Here is a 24,187-nt window from a genome sequence, read left to right on the forward strand (position 1 = left end):
TGTACCTATCCAAATGTTTTTTAAATGTAGTAATTGTACCTGCCTCAACCACTTTCTCTGGCAACTATTCCTTATACGCACCACTCTCTGTGTAAGGAAATTGTTCCTCAGGACCTTCTTAAATCTTTCCCTTAAACCTGTGCCCTCTAGTTTTCAATTCCCCATTCCTGGGAAAAAGACTATCTGCATTCATCCTATCTATGCCCCCCCATGATTTTATACACCTTAATTAGGTAACCCCTCATTCTCTTACATTCCAAGGAATAAAGTTCTATCCTGGCCAACCTCTCCCTATAACTCAGGCTGACCACTCCTGGCAATATCCTTGTAAATCTTCTTTGCACTCTTTCTAGTTTAACTATGTCTTTCCAAGAACAGTCATGGAACCATAGAGATGTACAGCACCGAAACAGATGCTTCGGTCCAACTCATCCATGCCGACCAGATATCCTAAACAAATCTAGCCCCATTTGCCAGCACTTGGCCCATATCCCTCTAAACCCTTCCTATTCATATACCCATCCAGATGCCATTTAAATGCTGTAATTGTACCAGCCTCCACCACTTCCTCTGACAGCTCATTCCATACATACACCACTCCTGGGTGAGAAAGTTATCCCTTAGGTCCCCTTTAAATCTTTCCCCTCTCACCCTAAACCTATGCCCTCTAGTTCTGGACTACCCCAACCCAGGGAAATGACCTTGTCTGTTTACCATATCCATGCCCCACATGATTTTATAAACCTCTGTAAGGTGAACGCCCAGCCAGGGAAAACAGCTCTGTCCTTTCCACTTACTCAGGTTTTGCAATCCTGCAGTAAAAGTGAGGAGTTCTGGTAGCATTGTGGACAATGTCCCTGCCTCTGAGCAAAACAGGTTAATTGTCAACCTTCAGCTCCTTTCACTCTCCCTGTAGCAGACAATATGAGTGGGAGAGTCCCAGGGTCAGTCATGCCTGATAACCATACAAATGGTGATACAATGCCAATGGCCACTGGGCTGGTAATCCAGGGACCCAGGGTATTACTGGAAACCTTGGTTCAAATCACACCACAGCAGGAGATGCAACTTTGATTCAGTTAATAAATCAGGGAATTGACAGGCTGTAATAGAGACTGTGAAACTGTTTATTATCTTGTTGGGAAAACCCATTGACTTCACTCATGTACTTTCGGGAAGGAAACCTGCAGCTCTTACCTGGTCTGATCTAGTTGTGACTCCAAACCCAGAGTAACAACTAGCCTTAGCAAAGCACTCAATTCAAAGGGCAATTAGGGATGGCAACAAACTTTGCGAGCAACCCCCTGAAAGCTGATGAAAGAACAAAGGAAGGGAAATGTAATCAGCAGTTGGTCATGGATATCAGTAACAATCATACACCAGAGTTGGAAAAGTATTGGGTCCATGGTTGCATTCCAGATGTTAGAGCACATCATCCGAACTGATACCTCGGACAATACTATCGTAGGTGCCCAGTTTTACATGAGAACCTAAAACAGTCTGGAGGGCAGACATTAAAAAAAATCACTCAAAGAAGAGTGGGTGAGATCTCTCCAATGTGTCCAGTCCAGTATTGAGCTCTCAATGAGCATTAATAAAGCAGATTACAAATCTGATTATTTATCTCATTGCTGTTCATTGGAGTTTGCAGTCCGCAAATGCAGTCCCAAAGCATTACATCAGGAAGCACTGAACTGCAGGGAAGAAACCGGGACATTCTGAGGTTGCTCCACACATTCAAATTATTTCTGTGTTCGTTTACAAGCGTTTCCATGATCACTTGCTGCTACATTAACTTTGTTATGGATCAGGCCAGACCCCTCAAAACATTTCAAGAAAGTAGCCCCGACTCTAACTTGGCTCATTGTTTTAAGCAGGTGTGAAGTGGATATTCCAGGAGAGATGCAACTAGTCACTTAGTTTTAATCAAAACAGAATTTATTGACAAGACCGCTGAAAGAAACAGTAACAAAAGAGAACAGAATACAGAAAAACTTAACCCACCTAAAAACTCAACAGATTACCTCAATTTAATTATATCCTGATCCACAACTTGAAACACTCCCCATAAACACCCCTTGCCATAAAATCAAACACAGGGTCTTACAGGAGAGAAGTCAGAAAGAGAAGACTAGCCTGGACTTGCTGCTTTGGGTCCAGCAGCTTCTGCTAAAACCCAAACCGAACCAGAGAAAAAATGGGTTGGGAGAACTGGCCACTCCCCTTTCAGTGTACAAATGATTTTTTAAAGATCCCTTGAAAGCCTGTTGCCTGAGGCAGTATCTGTTAGCTAGAATCAAACTGACCCTAAAACCCTTCAACTTTTACTTTTCGGAGTCTGTGTCTTTTATGATCTCTCCAAAAAATAAACAATGACAACATAACCTTGTTAAAGGAGCAGCATCATCACAATTTGTCTTGGTAAGTGATAGAACTTACAAACTGATGGGGGTTCCCGGATCCAACCTGAACTTGTTTCTTTTTAGGGTGGCCTCCCCCAAGGGCTGTTCAAGTTGGCCTTAGCTTCAGTTGTCATAGAATTGTCATAAATTGGTTATCCACAGGACAAAAGTGGCAAAAACTATAAAAGGTACGATGACAGTAAAAACAAAAACATTACCAGAGTTAAAACAGAAGACCAGTAGGAATCTTCGAGAGAGATTGTGAAAAGTTGATCATCAGGGTATTAAGCTTTCCTCACACAGATTGATCGATTAAAAAATAATCCCATCAAATGAGTGATGGCAAGACAGTGTTGTAGAGGTAATGCAATAGTAATCCAGCACCCCAGGAGGCTGGGTGCCAGTGTGGACTGGGTTGGAAGGACTGCTGTCCTGTACTTTATATTTCTGGACTTTCTAATTTATTCCTACGATCTGTAATGCAGGATCTCTTTATTTCTTTATTTTTCTAATATTTTTCAAAGACGTTGTATTGAAGAATCTGTACCTAGGTACCTTGTAGTTAAGATGGCACAATAAGTGGCTACTCTGTAACCTGTCCAGTTTACTCTTTTGAGTACATGTGACAATAAAACTAATTCAATTCAATCTCCTGAGGAAAGGAATCCGGCCATGTCAGACTGTGAAATTAGAGATCAACAAAAATCTGGAATTAAACATTAGTGAAACGGTGATCATGCAGCAATTGATGTAAGAACATTGGTGAACCATCTGGTTCATTAATATCTGTAGGGTAAGAAATCTGTCCTACATGTGACTCCAGACCTGCATCAATGTAGTTGACTCTTAGCTGCCTTCTGAAGTAGCTGAGAAAAGTGCTTGGCTCAAGGGCAGTTATACACAGGCAATAAATGCTGGCCCAGCCAGTGACATCCATTCACATGCTGTGAATGAATGAAAAAAAAAGAGAATGCTTGGGATAGGACCTTGATGCTAAGGAGTATAAATGTGTCCCTTTCTGCTTTGGTTTTATAATCCTCTTTATCTTTATTACAATTCTCAATGTGACACAGTTATATATCAGCCCAGGTTGTATTACGTGAAGCATTTCCCTACTGCACGACAGTCAATAAATCTTATTCAGGGATTCCAGCAATAATGAACAGAAACTACTCCTCACAAACACTGGGTCGGCAAAAGATAATGTGGCAGAAGAGAAATGCTCATCAACTCATTCACTCCAAACCAGACTGGAAGAAAAGGCAGAAATGTATCAGCTCTGCACAATGTAATATGGTCAGACAGTCTCAACTATGGGAAGGATTAACATGGGGAACTAAATGTCCCTTTGTTCTGTTCCAAATCCTGCTATTCATGCCATTATTCTCCGAATGAACCCCTCAACATCTTTTCTCAGCAGATATTCTATGAAACTACTCTGTGTTCTGTACCAATGAGCCACAATATCGATAGTGCTACTCAGCGATGCAATGCACTGACTGTCAAGAGAAGTAAAATGTACCCTTGGAAGAGCATTGCATTATACCCAGGTTGGATAACACGTGTGCTTCAAAATTTAAGATTGAGGTGCACAACTGGATCAGAGAGTGCTTATACTTTTTAAAGTTCTCTTTCCTCACAACCACTTGTCATGCCTTTGCAAAATCTCACAGTGATATTGTAGGTGAATGTGATTGCTTGTGGACAACATATAATGCTTCTGAGGTTTTATTGCCTTTGTGTTGTGAGGTCAGGAATTGTCTTTGCTGCTGTTCCCTCCTGCGTCTTGCAGTTTGGTAGATGCAGGCAAATATTTAGCAGTTATTGAAGTCCATCAGACACAGCGCTGACTCCTGCTCCTGTGTCTAATTTAAAGTTCACACGATGTCTGTTGATGTCAGTGTTGGTCCTTCAGTATTGATTTTCAGCCTCTTGTGACTTCTCACAGAAAAGTGACATTTTGTGTAGGGCTTCCTTTATTGGTGGTTCGCTTGTGCTTTGTGGACCCAAACTTTTTTATGCAATCCACTGTTTTAGAACAAATATTACTTTTGTGGGTGTGGACACGGCTGTCTCCGCATTGGTGGACTTCATTTTGTGCCTTTATGGAGATCTGCCTTTATGTAAAATGGCAGTTAATGCCTTTTCCACATGCTTCCCCAGATCCCAGAAAAGTGATATTTTGTGTAGGGCCTCCTTATATCACCTGGTGTGCTGTCTGGATTGGTCTCTGGATGATCCCAGCAGTTTTCCCCTTTGCTGGGATGACCATGACGTCCCTCACCTGTGATGTTTCTCTTCACACTTCTTGTGTTGCCACGTAGCCCCATTTTCTGTGGGGCTAGGTCTTGCCACTGTGTGGGAATATCTTATTAGAGTTTGGAGCTTCTTGGAGATCGAGACAACCCAAGCTGAAATGCAAGCCTGGTGCAAGCCATTGATTGGTAGGGCAGCACGGTGGCTCAGTAGTTAGCACTGCTGCCTCACAGCGCCAGGGACTTGGGTTCAATTCCGGCCTCAGGCAACTGTGGAGTTTGCACATTCTCCTCATGTCTGCATGAGTTTCCTCCGGGTACTCCGGTTTACTCCCACCGTCCAAAGATGTGCAGGTTAGGTGGATCCCCGTTGTGTCCGGGGATGTGCAGGCTAGGTGGGTTAACGATTTAGATTAAGGAACTGAGGGCATTCTGGCTAAGTTTGCAGATGATACAAAGATAGGTAGAGGGACAGGTAGCATCAGAGAGGCTGCAGAAAAATCTGGAAAAGCACAGCAGGTCAGGCAGCATCCGAGGAGCAGGAAAATCGATGTTTCGGGCAAAAGCCCTTGATCAGGAATTCCTGATCAAGGGCTTTTGCCCGAAACCTCGATTTTCCTGCTCCTCGGATGCTGCCTGACCTGCTGTGCTTTTCCATCACCACTCTGATCTAAACTCTGGTTTCCAGCATATGCAGTCCTCACTTTTGCCTTGCAGAAAAATTTGTACATGTTAGGAGAGTGGGCTAAGAAGTGGCAGATGGAGTACAATGTGGGAAAGTGTGAGGTCATGCGTTTTGGTTGAAAGATTGGAGGCATGGACTATTTTCTAAATGGGGAGAAAATTCAGAAATCTGAAGTGCAAAGAACCTTGGGAGTTATAGTCCAGGGTTCTCTCAAGGTAAACTTGCAGGTTGAGTCAGTAGTTAGGAAGGCAAATGCATTTGTTTTGAGAGGACTTGAATAAAAAAAAGCAGGGATGTACTTCTGAGGCTCTGCAAGGCTCTGGTCAGATCGCATTTGGAGTATTGTGCACAGGTTTGAGCCCCACATCTCAGAAAAGATGTACTGGCCCTGGAGCATGTTCAGACGAGTTTTTGGTCCCATAATGGTAATTGTTCCATGAATGAAAAGCTTAAAATATGAGGACTATTTGAAGACCTTGGGGTTATATTCGATGGAGTTTAGAAGGATGGGGGAATCTAATTGAAACATACAGAATACTGAATGGCCTGGACAGAGTGGATGTTGGGAAAATATTTCCATTTGTAGGAGAGACAAGGACCTGAGGGCATAGCCTTAGAGTAAAGGAAGACCTTTTAGATGGAGATAAGGAGAAACTTCCTCAGCCAGAGGGTGATGAGTCAATGGAATTCATTGCCACAGAAAGCTGTGAAGGCCAGGTCATTGAATGTAATTAAGATAGATGGATAGTTTGTTGAGTATCAAGGGGATCCAATGTTATGGGGTGAAAGCAGGAGAATGGGTTGAGAAACTTATCAGCCATGATTGAATGGCGGAGCAGACTCGATGGACTGAATGGCCTAACTTCTTCTCCTGTGTCTTATGGCCTTATAGTTAGCCATGGGAAATGCAGGGTTATGGTAGGGGGGTGAGTCTGTGTGGGATGCACATCAGAGGGTCAGTGTGGACTCAATGGGCTGAATGGCCTGTTTCCACATTGTAGGGATTCTATGATGCTTAGTAGAACAAGGCATCACCATTGCCCTCTGCCATCAGGCTCTGCTCTATATGATTGGACATTGTTGTGACCTTGTTCCTTATACACATGTTCAGCAACTGTTAGAGTATTTAAGTGTAATTAACCCTTTACACCACACATAAATCTGATGCTGACATCCTTTGAAGTAAGTTCCTTTTAGCTGCTTTAAGCCTAAATAATCCCTATGTTAATCTACCACAGCGTGGTTTGAGCCTCGAACAGATTGGGCTCTGTAAGCATACTTTGATGTTTCTCTTGCTAATGTTTTGTTCTGTGTAGGATTTTCTCTCGGTGTTGCCTTTACTTCTTTACCTTCATACTCCTGTCTGAAAGGGGAGTTCTCCTGATAATCTGGTCACCTAACAGCATGAAAAACAGACAAACTGCTTTTTTTTTAATCAAGATAAATACAGAAATTACTGGGAAAACTCAGCAGATCTGACAGCATCTGTGGTGAGAAATCAGAGTTCACCATTTTCGCTTCAGAACTGTCCTTCAGTACTGACAGACCTGCTGACTTTTTTCCAGTAATTTCTGTCTTTGTTTCTGATTTTTAGCATCCGAGGTTAGAGTCATAAAGTTGTACAGCACAGAAACAGACCCTTCGGTCCAACTCGCCCATGCCGACCAGATATCTGAAATAAATCCAGTCCCCATTGGCAACAATTGGCTCATATCCCTGTAAACCCTTTGTATTCATACATCTATCTAGATGCCTTTTAAATGTTGTAATTGTCCCATGTGCAGCACGGAAGCAGACCCTTCGGTCCAACCCAGCCATGCTGACCAGATATCCCAACCTAATCTAGTCCCACCTGCCAGCACCCGGCCCATGTCCCTCCAAACCCTTCCTATTCATATACCCATCCAGATGCCTTTTAAATATTGCAATTGTACCAGCCTCCACCACTTCTTCAGGCAGTTCATTCCATTCACGTACCACCCTCTGCATAAAAAAGTTGCCCCTTAGGCCCATTTTAAATCTTTTCCCCTCTCACCCTAAACCTATGCCCTTTAGTTTTGTACTCCCCGACCCTGGGGAAAAGACTTTGTCTATTTACCCTATCCATGCCCCTCATGATTTTATAAACCTCTATAAGGTCACCCCTTAGCCTCCGACACTCCAGGGAAAACAGCCCCAGCCTACTCAACTTCTCCCGATAGCTCAAACCCTCCAACCCCACCAACATCCTTGTACATCATTTTTTTGCACCCTTTCTTTCCTACAGCTGAGAGACCAGAGTTGAACGCAGTATTCCAAAAGTGGCCCAATCAATGTCCTATTTCGCCCCCATTGATGTTGTATTCCTGCTGTGAATAAAGGCCTTCTTGGGAAAACCACAAGGAGGAAACCACCTGATTTTTTTTTTTCACTCTACATTGTGGGGGAGGACAGAGAAAACAGGCACAGCCTTAAAATGAAATCAAACCGTTCAGAGGGTGATGTCCAGAAAATCTGGAACTCTCCCATTAAACACTTTTGAGACTGGGGGCAATTGCAAGTGTCAAACTGAGATTAGTTGATTATTTTAAGATCAGGGTATTAGTGGTATCAGGAAAAGGCAGATAAATGGAATTAAGATATAGATTAGCCACAATCTAGTTGAGTGGCAGATCAAGCACAAGGACCTGAATAATCCCTGCTGTTCTGATGCTTCTATATTCATTCTTAAAAAGTTTGTAGGAAAGCAGAAAGATTGGTGTTTTTTACCACCTGCTTGATTTGATGTATTTATTATCACGTGTATTTATTACAATACAGTGAATACTGTTGTTTAGTACCACCACTCTCCGGCTCAATCTTAAAACACAGAAAATAAAGGCAGAGAAATGAAATAGTCAAGGCGGAATCCAAAACTAGAGGATCTAGTTTAAAGTGAGTGGGGAACGATTTAAAAAGGGACCTAAGGGGCAACATTTTCACACAGAAGGTGGTGCGTGTAGGGAATGAGCTACCAGAGGAAGTGGTGGAGGCTGGTACTCTGACAACATTTAACAGACATTTGGGTGGGTATATGAGTAGGAAGGGTTTAGAGGGATATGGGCCAAATGCCGGCAAATGGAACTAGATTAATTTAGGATATCTGGTTGGCATGGAACAATTGGATCTGTTTCTGTGCTGTCCATCTCTATGACTCTACTCTTACCTCAATAGAGTTAGGTGGTCTTTTCAGCTTTTGCATCTAGCTCAGCCATGAGCCTGGATCTGGGCTCCTTCAGTCTGATGCCTCAAGTCCCTGCTGCTAAACCGCTGACACGGCTTCAACCAGGCTTCACCACCAGAGGAACAAAGAGTCACTACTCTCCGGCACCATCTCATCTTCACCAACACCACTGCAGTGTGTTCATGTCGGGCCGACCTCACCAATTCAGCCACCACCGGTGCTGCTGGGACTAAGTTCACCCTCATCACTGCCACCACCGTCAGGCGCCTGGGCCTAGCCGTAGACCTGGAGCCTCAGCTTGGCCTGCGAGTCTGAACTGGGTGATTAAACCTGGAGCCTGCTTCTCGTTTGCTGGGAGACCTCAGGCCAGAGGGGAGCCGCTTCTGCCTTGTCCAGGTGATGCTGCAGCCACCAACCCAGACCCTTCCTCCTTCAATATTTACCCAGCCTTGCCACTGTCTGGGCTCGGGGCCCATCCTCATCCTCAATGCCGCGTAGGGCCTGCTCTCTCCAATACTGCTCGTGCTTACAACCTCACCATGTCTGCCTCTTCATTCATGCTCTTGATTAATAGGTATTAATGGGATGCTTTTTGCAACATCCCATGAACTGAAAATTTCCACTTTGAACAAACATACTAGCCTCTGGCTAATGCAGGTAAGGTTTTCCCTCACTCTGAACATGAAACCTTACCGAATATGAGGCCAGCAATGCACAAGTATGAAGGCACCTGCAAACACCAGCCATTTACAGCACTGAAGCTCCAACTGATCCTCTGAGGCACAGCAATACCATTTAAAAGACACACTGAGGTTTCGTATTATGCATGGCACAGAGCCCCTTGCCATTATGAGTGGAAGTGCAACCTGAGAAATGCGAGATCATTAGTACTCATTTCAATGCCGGATAAATTGTGACTGTGTGGCTAATCTAATTCTATTAGACCCCGTGGGATCAGTTCAGCTATTGTCCATTTTAAAAGCTGCCCACGTTTATTTTGCATTTATGTCAATGGAGTTCAACAATGGCACCCTGTCCAGGACCCTGCACTAGTTACCCGTTTGGCATATAAGGTTAAAATTGCGCTCTCATTCTATCTATAAGAATATGTAAACATTGCCAACAAATGCCTATAAGACTGCAGATTTAGCAAACTAGGTAAGTATAAAGTATATTAAATTGTTTCGCAAATTTCAATCATATCTGATCCACTATTCTAAGGAATATTCAGGGTCGAGAAAGAAAACTATTTATAAAAGTAATAACACTGAGCAAATTATAGGTCACCTCTGAATTGTGGGAGAATTAAATTAATATCTCAGAGAACATATACATTTTGGAATGTAATCTCATTGTAATACACAATAGTTTCCCTCACTCGACTGGAAACAAAGGCATTCTCTGCTCAGTGACGTCTGATAGGCTTTTCCCAGTTTCTTGGCTGGTATTCCTTTTGATGTGTTCCCTTAAATTTAGAGGTTTGAGGGGTGATCTAATACAGTGGCCATTAGAAGGAAAGGGGTACAGTGAGAACCTGTTCTGTTAGATTGTGTGGGAGTAGGTGAGACATGTGAAACAGGGCAGCACGGTGGCTCAGTGGTTAGCACTGCATGCCTCACAGTGTCAGGGATCCGGGTACAATCCGTGCCTCGGGAAACTGTGTGGAGTTTGCACATTCTCCCTGTGTCTGCATGGGTTTCCTTCAGATTCTCTGGTTTCCTCCCAGAGTCCAAGATGTGCAGGTTCAGTGAATTGGCCATGCTAAATTGCCCATAGTGTTTGGTACATCAGTCAGGGGCAAATCTAGGATAGGGGGAATGGGTCTGGGTGGGTTACTGTTCAGAGGGTCGGTGTGGACTTGTTGAGCCAAATGGCCTGGTTCCAAACTGTAGGGATTCTAATCTAAAACATGGTCTGTAAATTGTAGTTCATTCAGGAGTGAAAACAGGAACAGACTACATTGCACAAAGCCCTGCAAAAAGTCTGAATTGGATCTCGCCGAAATGATGTGAGGTCATCAAAACTTTAGGTGCGAGGAGATATGGGTCAAAACAACAGGCTTGATACCATCTCGATATATCTCGAGCACCAAACAGGATGGGCGCAGACAAGAAAAGAAATGGCACATGGGATGCATTGGTAGTCAATATGAGAAGTTGAATGACTTGGTTCTCAAGCACAGTCCAGTGATCCAATGGTTTCTGGCCTGATTGGAATGGCAGCTTTGTTGCTCCACAGAACAAAACTCCAAGTTCACGAACAAAAACAGCAATTGCTGGAAAAACTCAGCAGGCCTGACAGCATCTGTGGAGAGAAAGCAGGGTAACGTTTCGGGTCCAGTGAGTTCTGAAGGAGGGTCACTGGACTCTGCTTCGTCTCCACTGATGCTGCCAGACCAGCCGGGTTTTCCCGAGCAAATTTCTGTTTTTGTTTCAGACTACAAGTCCATTTCCTTTAAAGCATTTTCAGTACAAATGCAAATGCACTGCTGTTTCCCCGAGGGAAAGCAGGGTGATGTTTGCATACCAAAAGGATTTGGAGCTTCAGGCAAACAAGACATTAAAAACAGCATATCAAGTGGATGCAGCAGTAAAATAGACGCAATCAATGGAACACCACATCTTATAACAAAAGGAATGTGATATAAATCCAGCAAAAAGAGGATATGGTAAGAATACAGCGCAAAGCTTAATACTCCATGATATCAGAAGAAATATAGAAACATGAAATTCAGGTCCATGTAATTGATTCAATACAGATTCAATACAGCCTGTCCATTCAACCCACGTACAAAGCACAGTTCTGGTCACCACTCTGCCAAAAGGATGTGGATGCTTTGGAGGGAGTACAGAAAAGGTTTACCAGGATATTGCCTGGTATGGGGGATTTTACCTTGGAAGAAAGGTTGGATAGACTGGGTTTGTTTTCACTGGAACGCAGGAGGTTGAGGGGTGCCCTCATAGAAGTTTCTAAGATTATGGATGGCATCCCAATTCACATACCCATCCAGATGCCTTTTAAATGTTGTAATTGTACCAGCCTCCACCATTTCCTCTGGCAGCTCATTCCACACATGAACCACCTTCTACTTGAAAAAAATTCCCTTAAGGTCCCTTTTAAATCCTTCCCATCTCATTCTAAACCTGTGCCCTCTAGTTCTGGACTCCCCCAATGCAGGGAAAAGACCTTCTTTATTTACCCTATCCATGTCCCTCATGATTTTATAAACATTCAGAAGGTCACCCCCTCAGCCTCCAACACCCCAGGGGCTGCCATTTCCTGGTTCCCCATTATTATTTCCTCAACCTTGTTTTCTGGAGGCAAAGAAGCTCTTTCTATCCAGCTTGATATTATTTGCAAGTTTACCCTCAAAGTTTATCTTCCCCATTATTTTTGTTCATGTTTGTCTTTTTTCACATCATGTGGTGTGTCATTGATCTTTACCACATTGCATAATTTTTTCTTTTAATTTGATGCTATCCCTAACTTCCCTGGTTGCCCCCTTCCAAGAATCCAGCATTTTCATTGGGAAATAACTTTGCCGTGAGCTATTTCCATAAATATCTGCTATTTCCTACTAGCTCAGTCTTCATTGCTTTGGAATTGCCCTTATTTCAGATTAGCACAGTTATTTCCGTGTTTCTCCCTCAAACTGAATGCTAAATTATAAAGTGTTAAGGTTACTGTTTCCTGGGGGGTCTTTTCTTCTGAGATCATTTATACAACCAGTCTGTTTAGACATCACCAAAGAACAATACAGCAAAGGAACAGACCCTCCAACCCTCCAAGCCCACACCGACACATTTTGCCCTTCAACAATAAAACTACCTTCACTTAGAGGATCTGTATCCCTCTATTCCCTTCCTATTCATGTATTCACCAAGAATACTGCTATTGTGTCTGCTGCCACCACCTCTTCTGGTAGCATGTTCCAGGCACCCACCACCCTTTGTGTGAAAACGTTGCCTCACACATCTCTTTTAAAAACACCCCCCTCTTCTCATTTTAAGCCTGTGTCCCCTAGTAATTGACCCCCCCCCCCCCCCCCCCCCCCACCCTGGGCAAAAGCCTCGTACTTTCCACTCTATCCAGCCCATTCACAATCTTAGAAACCTCTATCAGATTACCCCTCAACCTTCTGCATTCCAGTGAAAACAAATCCAGTCTATCCAACCTTTCTTCAAAGCTAAAATCCCCCATACCAGGCAACATCCTGATAAACCTTTTTTGTACTCTCTCCAAAGCATCCACAGCCTTCAAGTAGTGTGGTGACCACAACTGTACACGATATTTCAAATGTAGCCTTACTAAAGTTCTATAAAGCTGTAGCATATCTTGCCTATTGTTATACTCAATGCACTTTCCACTGAAGTTAAAAATTACACAACACCAGGTTATAGTCGAACAGGTTTAATTGGAAGCACACTAGCTTTCGGAGCGACGCTCCTTCATCACCTGATGAAGGAGCGTCGGTCCGAAAGCTAGTGTGCTTCCAATTAAACCTGTTGGACTATAACCTGGTGTTGTGTGATTTTTAACTTTTTACACCCCAGTCCAACACCGGCATCTCCAAATCATGACTACTTTCCAATGAAGGCATACATACCATACGCCTTTTTTACTTCCTTATCTACCTGCACTACCACCTTCAGTGATCTGTGGACCTGCACATCCAGATCTCTCTGCGTATCAATACTCCTAGGGATTTGATCCCTGGTTGGATCCCCAACTTATTGTTCAAGGAAACTGTCCTAGATACAATTGAATTCTTCTTTGCGCCCATCGCTGCAAATCTGACTATTCCAATCTGCAGGAAGACTAAAGTTGCCATATCCTCTTGCTTTGTAAGTCATCATTTCCCCTCTCCCAAACCCTCACCCTCTAATTAGTTTAAAGCTCTCTCTACAACCCGAGTTAAATGATTTGCCAGGACGCTGGTCCCAGGATGATTGAAGTGAACCTAAAACTACACCTTCATTCAAATACCACCCTGATTTGGAAGTGCATTGCTGTTATATAGTCATACAGCACAGAAACATACTGTACATAAAGTGGGTGACATGGTGGCTTAGTGTTTAGCACTGTTGCCTCACAGTGCTCGGGGCCCACGTTCAATCTCAGTCTGTGGATGACCGTGTGGACTACGTACCTTCTCCTTGTGTCTGCATGAATCTCTTCCAGGTGCTCTGGTTTCCTCCCACAGTCCAAAGAAGTGCAAGTTAAGTGGATTAGCCATGAGGAATGCAGGGTTATAGGGTGTGGGTTTGGGTGTGATGCTGTTTGGAGGGTTGGTGTGGACCTGATGGGCTGAATGGCCTGTGCCCACACTGTGGGGATTCTATGAAATGTGCTATCCGACCTGATAGTTCATGCCTATTGGCCAGTGTGATTGGTGGTGATTCTGCAGCGACAGGAATCTCTGTAATATGATAGCAACATGTTCTAAACAAACCACATCTGATGAGTTCACAGCAAATTAATAACTTTCGTAGCCCTTTACAAATAACAAGTTGCAAATTACACACAAACTCTGGAGAAGGACCATAGCTTCGAAATTTTGACTCTGTTTCATTCTCCACAGGTGCTGTGAGACCTGTTGAGTTTTTCACTCCATGTGCGAGTATAGAGCACAGGAGTAGGAAGGTGATGTTGAATTTGTACAAGACTCTGGTTAGACCTCAGCTGGAGTACCAAGCACCAGGATGGAAGCAAATAGGAGAAAGTACAGAACTAATTTACAAGAACTGTTGAAGGAATGAGAAACTTCCGTGATGAGGATAGATTAAAGAAGCAGGCGGTGTTCCCCTTTGAGAGAAGGCGGCTGAGAGGAGATTTGATCAAGGTTTCAAAATTGTGAGTGGGCTGCATCAGGGAAGAAGCTGTTCCTGCTCATAAAATAAAAAAGAATGAGAGGGCGTAGATTTAAAGAAATGTGAAAACGAAGTAAGGTTGATGTGAGAAAAAACTTTTTCAGACAGTGAGTCATTCGGGTCTGGAATCTACTGCCTGGAAATGGGGTTCATGGTGAGAGGGGAAAGATTTAAAAGGGTCCAAAGGGACACCTTTTTCACAGAGGGTGGTGCGTGTATGGCATGAGCTGCCAGAGGAAGTGGTAGAGGCTGGTACAATTACAACATTTAAAAGGCATCTGGATGGTTACATGGATAGGTAAGGTTTAGAGGGGAATGGGCCAAGTGCTGGCAAATGGGACTAAATTAATCTAGGGTGTCTGGTTGGCCTAGACAAGTTGGACTGTAGGGTATTTTCCTGTGCTGTTCAACTTTTAGGATTCTATGACTCTATGGCGGACACAGGTCAAAGAGGAATTCAAGAGAGCATTGGATGATTATTTGGATAGCAACAGTCTGCAGGCTCTGGAGAAATGGCAGAAGATTTGTACAAGGGAATAGAACTGGGTGCAGGCATGATGGGCTGAATGGCCTCCTTCTACACTGTACCAATTCTGTGATTCTCTCGCACTTTCTGATTTTATTTTATACTTGTCAATGCTGAGTCCTACATTGCGCACAGACATCTCAAACTTTCCATACAAGGATTGTGCTCTATAAGAACATAAAGAAACAACAGGAGTAGGCAATTCAGCCCCTCAGGTCTGCTCCCCCATTTAATATCTGATCTCATGCCTGATCTCAGCTCAGTCTCAACTCCACTTTTCTGCGCCTCTCTAAATCTCATAACAAATTGAAAATCTGTCCATCTTCTTTTCTCAATTTCCTCAAAATTCCCATAACCACCGGATTCTAAAGTAGACTTTTCTACACATTCACGACTCTTTGAGAGAAGTGGGAGAGAAGTGGGTTTGATCCCCTTTAAACCTGCTAGCTCATAGCCTAAAACTATGACCTATGCAGAAATTGTCATTGCTAAAAAAATAAATTTGTATTCTTTCATTTTTCTTAAGTGCATTTGTCTTCCCTTAATGTTGTTTGAGCAGGAATCTGTGGCAATGATGAAAGGTTTGAACTGGAGTATTAAATCATTAACTAGTTTTCTTTAAGGTCTCCAGGCTCCCAATGTAATCATATTGAGCCGAGAGATGTTGTATGGGATCTGTTCATAGCTCGTTCCTCACGTTCTTCAACTAGTCTCAAAGACAATCTATAATAAGGAATTCTAATAAAGAATAATAAGGAACACGTGTTCTCTTAAGCCACTGTGCAAGTACCAGAAAATCATAGAATATCTATATTGTGCAAAAAAGGGGCCATTCAGCCCATCATGTCTGCACCAAACCCCTGAAGAGCATTGCCCCCCGTCCCCACTTGACCCATCCCCATAACCCAGCATGGCGTTTTTACCGTGGATAACCCACCTAACTTGTATCCCTGGACACTAAGGGGAAATGTAGAATGGCCAATCAACCTGATCTGCATACCTTTGAACTGTGGGAGGAAACCGGAGCACCTGGAGGAAACCCACGCAGGTGCTGGGAGAATGTGCAAACTCCACACGGCCAGCCACCTGAGCAGAAGTGGAAGACCCACCCAAAGCACCAGCCACAACTGGGAGTTGAAGCACACTTTCAGGTCATGGAGTCATAGAGCCATAGAGACTGGAAATAGACCCTTCAGTTAAACTCGTCCATGCTGACCAGATATCCTAGCCTAATCTAGTCCCACTTGCCAGCAATTGGCCCATATCCCTCTAAACCCTTCCTATTCATATACCCATCTAGGTATCTTTTCATGCTGTAATTGTACTAGCCTCCACCACTTCCTCTGGCAGCTCATTCCATACATGAACCACCCACTGCGTGAAAAAGTTGCCGTTTAAGCCCCTCTCATCCTAAACCTATGCCCCCCAGTTCTGGACCCCCCCACCCTAGGGAAAAGACTGTCTATTTACCCTATCCATGCTCCTCATGATTTTATAAACCTCTATAAGGTCACCCCTCAGCCTCCAACATGCCAGAGAACACAGCCCCAGCCTATTCAAACTCTCTCTGAATCTCAAATCCTCCAATTGTGGTAACATCCTTGTAAATCTTTTCTGAACCCTTTCAAGTTTCACAACATCTTTCATAGAGAATAAAATGCAGTTCATAAAGTCATAGAGATGTACAGCATGGAAACAAACCCTTCATTTCAGCTTGTCTATTTAGGATCAGATCTTTCCCCTCTCACCTTAAACAATGGCTTCTAAGTTTGGACTCCCTTACCATGGGGAAAAGACCTTGTCTATTTGCCCTGTCCATGCTCCTCATGATTTTATAAACCTCTACAAGGTCACCCCTTAGCTTCCGACACTCCAGGGAAAACAGCCTCAGCCTATTCATCCTCTTCCTAAATCTGAAATCCTCCAACCCTGGAAACGTCCTTGTCAAGCTTTTCTGCACACTTTCAAGTTTCACACCATCCTTCCTGTAGCTCATTCCAACTGTGAAAAATCAGGGATAATGACATAGCAAGGCAAATTCGGTGGCTCAATGGTTAGCACAGCTGCCTCACAGTGCTAAGGACCCAGGTTCAATTCCCACCTCAGGCGACTGTCAGAGTTGCACATTCTCCCTGTGTCTGCACGGGATTCCTCCGGGTGCTCCAGTTTCCTCTCACAATCCAAAGATGTGCAGGTCAGATGAATTGGCCACGCTAAATTGCCCATAGTGTTCAGGGATGCCTAGGTTAGGTGCATTAGTCAGGGGCAAATATAGGGTAGGAGAATGAGTCTGGGCGGATTATTTTTCAGAGGATCGGTTTGGACTTGTTGGGCCAAAGGGCAAGTTTTCAAACTGTAGGGAATCAAATCTAATCTAATCAAAAATAAAACCACAGTTGCCAGTTACATACCACCAATCATTATCCTCCACCCCTCCTTTTAATCATCAGCAAAGTGATGGAACGTGTTGTGGACAGTTCCAGGCACTGCCTGGGTATCATTGGGTTTCTCAACTCTGGATGTCTTAGCTGCCTTGTTCCGTACATGGTCAAAGGAGTCAACTTCCAGATGTAAGTTAACAGTGATTATCTTCAGTAACATATATCTTAGACAGGGCAAACACAGGAAGGAACTTCCTGATGATCGGGGAGTCCTGGACTGGGGTCACAGTCTCAGGATATGGGGTAGTCCATTTAGGACTGAGATGAGGAGAAATATCTTCACCCAGAGACTGATAACCCCGTGGAATTCTGTAGGACAGAAAGCAGTTGAGGCCAAAACATTGTGAATGGTTTCAACGAGGCGTTAGATGTAGTCCTTCAGGCTAAAGTGATCAAAGGGTATGGAGAGAAAGTGTGAACAGGATACTGAGTTGAACGAACAACCATGATCATACTGAATTGTGGAGGAGGCTCAAAGGGCTGAATGGCCTACTCTTGCTCCTATTTTCTAACAGAAGGGGGTGTCTCTACACCACAAGGACTGAAGCAGTTCAAGAAGGCCACTAACCACCATTTCCTCAAGGAATTGGGATTAGGCAATTAATGCTGGTTTTACGAGCAATGCCCAGAGATTATGCAATATATAAATTGTGAAGTTTTAAATGGTGAAAATACCTTGTGCCAAAACTGCACTCAAGACCAAGACACAATGAGAGATGGCAATGTATGTATATTTATTTCCTCGAGCTGACAGTTTTTAATCACAGTTGTGTCAAGAGGTGAAATGACAATCTTTTAAATCCTCTGCATCATCCCTCAAAGTTGCTAATTGTCTGCTGCTTTAGCTTAGATATAACCCTGACAAGCCCTTAATTTAGCAAATCATACCTTGTGTGTATTCATGGGAAAACAGAGAAATCAAACACTACAGGAAGACTGACAAGCACTAAAGGATTTAATTAGCAGGCCTATTAAGAGAAATTACAGCTATTACCTCAGCTGCATCTGGGTAGATCTGCAAAAGTCTTCATGTCTTAGTACCATTTAGGTGACCAATTACAGGAATAAATATCACAGGCACGTCTGAAGGAGCTCATGGCTGCTTAATTTAAATGTTAATTGGCCTCGCTCATTATTGATTTACATTTGCAAATATAATTTCTGGAACCCGTGTGTTTTTACATGCCCTAATTATCTTGGGTTGGAAAGGGCCCTCGGTTGATGAAATCTCTTGGAGACCAGCAGATAACTGCAGCGAACTTTGGGACAACTCCCCTCTGATGCTGTGAAGTGGGGGAGCTATCACCTTGTCAGCCCTACAGAGATAAAGTGAGTTCCCTTGAAAGCATGACATGAATATAAAGTATGGCTGCTAAGATTTCCTAGCCAGAGATTGGAATGATCAGGATTCATTTCCAGTGGCTTCCTTGTCCACTCGCATTGAACATAAGGCAGTAGGCTCGGCCTCCCAAGCCTGCTCTCCTACTCCATAAGATGGCTGATATGCCCCAGGGCTCAACTCCACTTTCACGTCAGTTCCTCACAACTCCCAGATATTTCACAATTTTACCTACCTATTATTGAAATACTTTGAGTGAGCTAGTATCTGGGCTAGCCAATTCTCACTATGCTGAGAAGGCAAATTCTTCCATATCTCAGTGTCACAAGTGTTCCCTTATTCTGTAACTGTGTCCCCTACTTTAAGATTCCGCCACTAGTGGAAATATCTTCCAAACATCTAATCTGTTAGAAACCCTCAGAATTTTGTGATACTGGGGGCAACAGGGCAAGTTGGCAATTTTGCTGCCTTGATGACCAGGCTCCATTTTGGAAGAGGGTTGATCCCCATGCAGGCAATGGATTTCTTCATTACAAACTCACGCAAATCTCTGTTTAACTGTGGAACAAATAAAGCTGTTACCTTGGGCTCCTCCCACTATAATCTCTACCCAGCATCAGGCAGGAGACTGAGGAAATGAAGGTGGTGAAAGGGAATGAGGTGGAGGGGCGGGGGGAGAACTAGAGCAGTGGTAGCAATTATGAAGTGGAAGACAGGACTGAAGGTAATAATTTAGTCTCTCAGGACCCGGGATGATCGCAGGTTGTGCCAAAGTGTTTTGGTTAGGTGAAAGTACTTTCCAACGTAATCACACTTGAAGGTAAGAATGCAGCAGTTGATTTCTCCAAAACATAGTCCCGCACACAGCAATGTGATAAAGACCAGATAATCTCCACCTCTGTCATGTTGATTAAGGGATGTTGGTCAGGAAATCCGAGAAAACATTCCTCCTATTAACACTGCGGGATTTTCTTGCATTTACCAGAGAGTGCCTCTGTTTGAATAATCATCCGAAATGTAAGGTCTGCAACAGTGCAATATTCATAAGAACATAAGAACTAGGAGCAGGAGTAGGCCGTCTGGCCCCTCAAGCCCGCTCTGCCGTTCAATAAGTTCATGGCTGATCTCTTTGTGGACTCAGCTCTCCTTACCGCTCACCATAACCCTTAATTCCTTCACTGTCCAAAAATCAGTCTATCTTTTGCTTAAAAATATTCAACAAGGTAGCTTCAACTGCTTCACTGGGCAGGGAATTCCACAGATTCGCAACTTTTTGGATGAAGAAGTTCCTCCTCAATTCAGTCCTAAAACTGCTCCCTGTTATTTTGAGGCTATGTCCCCTAGTTCTAGTTTCACCATCCAGTGGAAACAACCTCTCCACTTCTATCTTATCTATTCCCATCATAATTTTATATGTTTCTATAATATCCCCCCTCACTCTTCTAAATTCCATTGAGTTACAGTCCCTCACGCTGTGCTACGTGTGTGGGGAAAAGAGGTTTGACAACCGAGAACTGGTACTCATGTCTCTGGAATGGGAGTTGAACTCAGCATCTTTTTACTCAGAGCTGAGAGATCTACCCATTGAACCATGGCTGATAATACCAACTTACTGACTACATAGCATGGAAGAAGACCCTGTCAATATGTGGCTATTTGATATGCAACAGTTAACAATGCTGACCGAGAAGGTGTAAAACTATTGTTGATGAATTGGTCTTCACCCTGACCTTATCTTTACTTTCTGAATTTTAGTTTGAAGACGAAATTATCAAAAACCTGGACCATGAAGTGGAAGGCGGTCGAGGAGATGAGGAATACAAGGATCTCTTTAAAGATATGTGAGTTCATCGGCGTAAGAACTTCTGCCTCTGTTTTAATGACATGGTGGATGTGCAAGATGGGCACAAACAGGGGAAGGAATTTGTTTCGGTCAACTTACAAGTCTGGAACTGGGATCCAAGTTTGGGTGGGCTAGCCCCCAGCAGGGGTCATTAGGTCAGTGTGAAGCCTCAGGCCTACTTAGCATTATTTCAAAGAGCTGCCCACCAGTCCTCATCTGTGTCATAGACAGTTATAGAGTCATAGAGATGTACAGCATAGAATCAGACCCTTCGGTCCAATCCGTCCATGCCGACCAGATGTCCCAACCCAATCTAGTCCCACCTACCAGCACCCGGCCCATATCCCTCCAAACTCTTCCTATTCATATACCCATCCAAATGCCTCTTAAATGTTGTAATTGTACCAGCCTCCACCACTTCCTCTGACAGCTCATTCCATACATGTACCACCCTCTGTGTGAAAAGGTTGCCCTGTAGGTCTCTTTTATATCTTTCACCTCTCACCCTAAACCTATGCCCTCTAGTTCTGGTCTCCCTGACCCCAGGGAAAAGACTTTGTCTATTTACCCTATCCATGCCCCTCATAATTTTGTAAACCTCTATAAGATCACTCCTCAGCCTCCGACGCTCCAGAGAAAACAGCCCCAGCCTGTTCAGCCTCTCCACATAGATCAAATCCTCCAACCCTGGCAACATCCTTGTAAATCTTTTCTGAACCCTTGCAAGTTTCACAACATCTTTCTGATAGGAAGGAGACCAGAATTGCACGCAATATTCCAACAGTGGCCTAACCAATGTCCTGTACAGCCGCAACATGACCTCCCAACTCCTGTACTCAATAGTCTGTCCAATAAAGGAAAGCATACCAAACACCTTCTTCACTATCCTATCTACCTGTGACTCCACTTTCAAGGAATTCTGAACCTGCATTCCAAGGTCTCTTTGTTCAGCAACACTCCCTAGGACCTTACCATTAAGTGTATAAATCCTGCTAAGATTTGCTTTCCCAAAATGCAGTACCTCACATTTATCTGAATTAAACTCCATCTGCCACTTCTCAGCCCATTGGCCCATCTGGTCCAAATCCTGTTGTAATCTGAGGTAACCGTCTTTGCTGTCCAGTACACCTCCAATATTGGTGTCATCTGCAAACTTACTAACTGTACCTTTTATGCTCGCATCCAAATCATTTATGTAAATGATGAAAAGTAGAGGGCCCAGCACCGATCCTTGTGACACTCCACTGGTCACAGGCCTCCAGTCTGAAAAACAATCCTCCACCGCCACCCTCTGTCTTCTACCTTTGAGCCAATTCTATATTCAAATGGCTAGTTCCCCCTGTATTCCATGAGATCTAACCTTGCTAACCAGTCTCCCATGGGTAATCTTGTTGAACGCCTTACTGAAGTCCATATAGATGACATCTACTGCTCTGCCCTCATCAGTCCTCTTTGTTACTTTGTAGCTGATGCTGTCGATCAACTTTGTGGTCAGACTAATTCCCATCAGAATCTCATGTCACCACTATCTTAATCCAACAGTGGATGAGGGCATGTCATGTGGTGAATACAAGGAGCAGACTCACCTGTGAGGTTGCTCATGGGCTCCCAGAAGGTGGGGATATTCCTCAGCAATAGGCTGCCTGATCGAGGGGCATGCTGGGAAGTGCGCCCTCCTCTGCTCTTGCTGCCCATCCCCCTCAGCCTCTTCATGGCGCTATGCCACTGACATTCAGAGCCATGATGCTAGTGTCAAATTATGCAGTTCAGCTGAATGAGGAGGGATATCATAAAGACTTATAAAATTTGAACAGGACTAGACAGGGTAGATACATAATGTTCCCGATGGTGGGTGTGTCCAGAAATGGCATCACATTCTGAGGATTCTGGCTGGGCCATTTAGGATAGAGATGAGAAGACATCTCTGGGGCAGCATGGTGGCTCAGTGGTGAGCACTGCTGCCTCACAATGCCAGGGACCCAGATTCAATTCCTGCCTCAGGTGATTGTCTGTTTGGAGTTTGTATATTCTCCCTGTGTCAATGTGGGTTTCCTTGCACAAACCAAAGATGTACAGGTCAGGTGAATTGACCATGCTAAATTGTCCAGAGTATTATGTGCGTTAGTCAGGGGTAAATATAGTGGTCTGAGTGGGTTACTCCTCGGAGGATCTGTGTGGACTTGTTGGGCCAAAGGGCCTGTTTCCACACTGGAGGGAATCTAATTTTTAAAATAATTCTTTACCCAAAGAATGGGTGAACCTGAGGAATTCATTACTGCGGGAAGTAGTTGGTGCCAAAACATAATATGTTCAAGAGATGGATAGATATAGCACTTGGGGTGAATGGGAATCAAAGGTTATGGGGAGAAAGCAGGATTAGGCTATTGAGTTGGACCATCGGCCATGATCATGATGAATGGCAGAGCAGGCTCGAAAGGCCGAATGGCCTCCTCCTGCTCCTATCTTCTATGTAAACATCCCTCAGAGGGGATTCTTTGAGTATGGAGATTGCATATGCAAGTCCCACTCCACACTGGAGCCCAAAATTCCAGGGCTGAGATTCCAGCGAATTAATGAGGGAGCTCTGCACTTTTGGAACATGTGGTCTTTCACCTTCAGACAGCAAATCAAAGATGTCTATTCTCTCTGATGAATGTTAAAGGTCCCTTGAGACTTATATTGAAGGAGTTGGGGATGGGGGAATGAGTCATATGATCATAGTTATGGAGTCAAACAGCATGGAAACAGACCACTCTCTGGGTAAAAAGATTGCCCCTCATGTCTCTTTTAAATCTGTTCCCTCTCACCTTAATAATATGTCCCCTTGTCTTGAAATCCCCACCTGAGAGGAAAGACACCTGCCATTCACCTTAACTATACCTTTCACAATTTTATAAACCTCTATGAAGATAACTTTCAAATCCCATGCTGCAGTGAAAAATGTCCCAGCCTATCCAGCCTCTCCTTATAACTCAAACCCTCACATCCATCGGCATTTTTGTAAATCTTTTCTGAACCTTCTCCAGCTTAGTAAAATCCTTCCCATAACAGGGCAACCAGAACTATGCACATTACCCCGGAAAAGGCCTCACCATAGGTCTTGTACAACCTCAACATGATGTCCCAACTCCTATCCTCAAAGGTCTGAACCATGAAGGCAAGTGTGCTAAATGCCTTCTTTATCACCCTGTCTGCATATGATGCAAACTTCAAAGAACTATGTGCCTGCACCTCTTGGTCTCTGTGTTCTACAACACTACTCAAAGCCCTACCTTTATTGAGGAAGTCCTGTCCTTGTATGTTTTACCAAAATGCAATACCTCATATTTATCCAAATTAAACTCCATCTGCCACTCCTCAGTCCAGTGACACAACTGATCAAGATCTCTTTGTAATCTTAGATATCCTTCTTCACTGTCCACTACATCATCAATTTTAGTGTCATCCGCAAACTTACTAACCATGCTTTTCATACTCTGATTGAGATAATTTATATCAATTACAGAGCAAAGTGGACCCAGCACCGATCCCTGTGGAACACCATTGGTAACAAGCCTCCAATCCAAAAAACGCCACTCTCTCTCCTGCCTTCGCATATACTCACTCATGTGACTTGGATGTCAG

General features: G+C 43.7%; 1 protein-coding gene across 2 annotated transcripts in view; it reads left to right on the forward strand.

The window, feature by feature from the left end:
* LOC122553785 (dedicator of cytokinesis protein 2-like) overlaps positions 1–24,187 on the forward strand; it is a 1,246,386-nt gene that overhangs the window by 974,043 nt on the left and 248,156 nt on the right. For both annotated transcript variants that reach the window (XM_087991733.1, XM_043698147.2), the window contains exon 34: positions 20,476–20,561. In XM_087991733.1, the coding sequence (XP_087847859.1) occupies positions 20,476–20,561 (86 nt within the window). The remainder of the gene's footprint in view (positions 1–20,475; positions 20,562–24,187) is intronic.

This window comes from Chiloscyllium plagiosum, unplaced genomic scaffold, assembly GCF_037043375.1.
Source record: "Chiloscyllium plagiosum isolate Xiang-an unplaced genomic scaffold, Cpla_swu_hap1 HiC_scaffold_1, whole genome shotgun sequence".
NCBI classification, from domain to species: Eukaryota; Metazoa; Chordata; class Chondrichthyes; order Orectolobiformes; family Hemiscylliidae; genus Chiloscyllium; species Chiloscyllium plagiosum.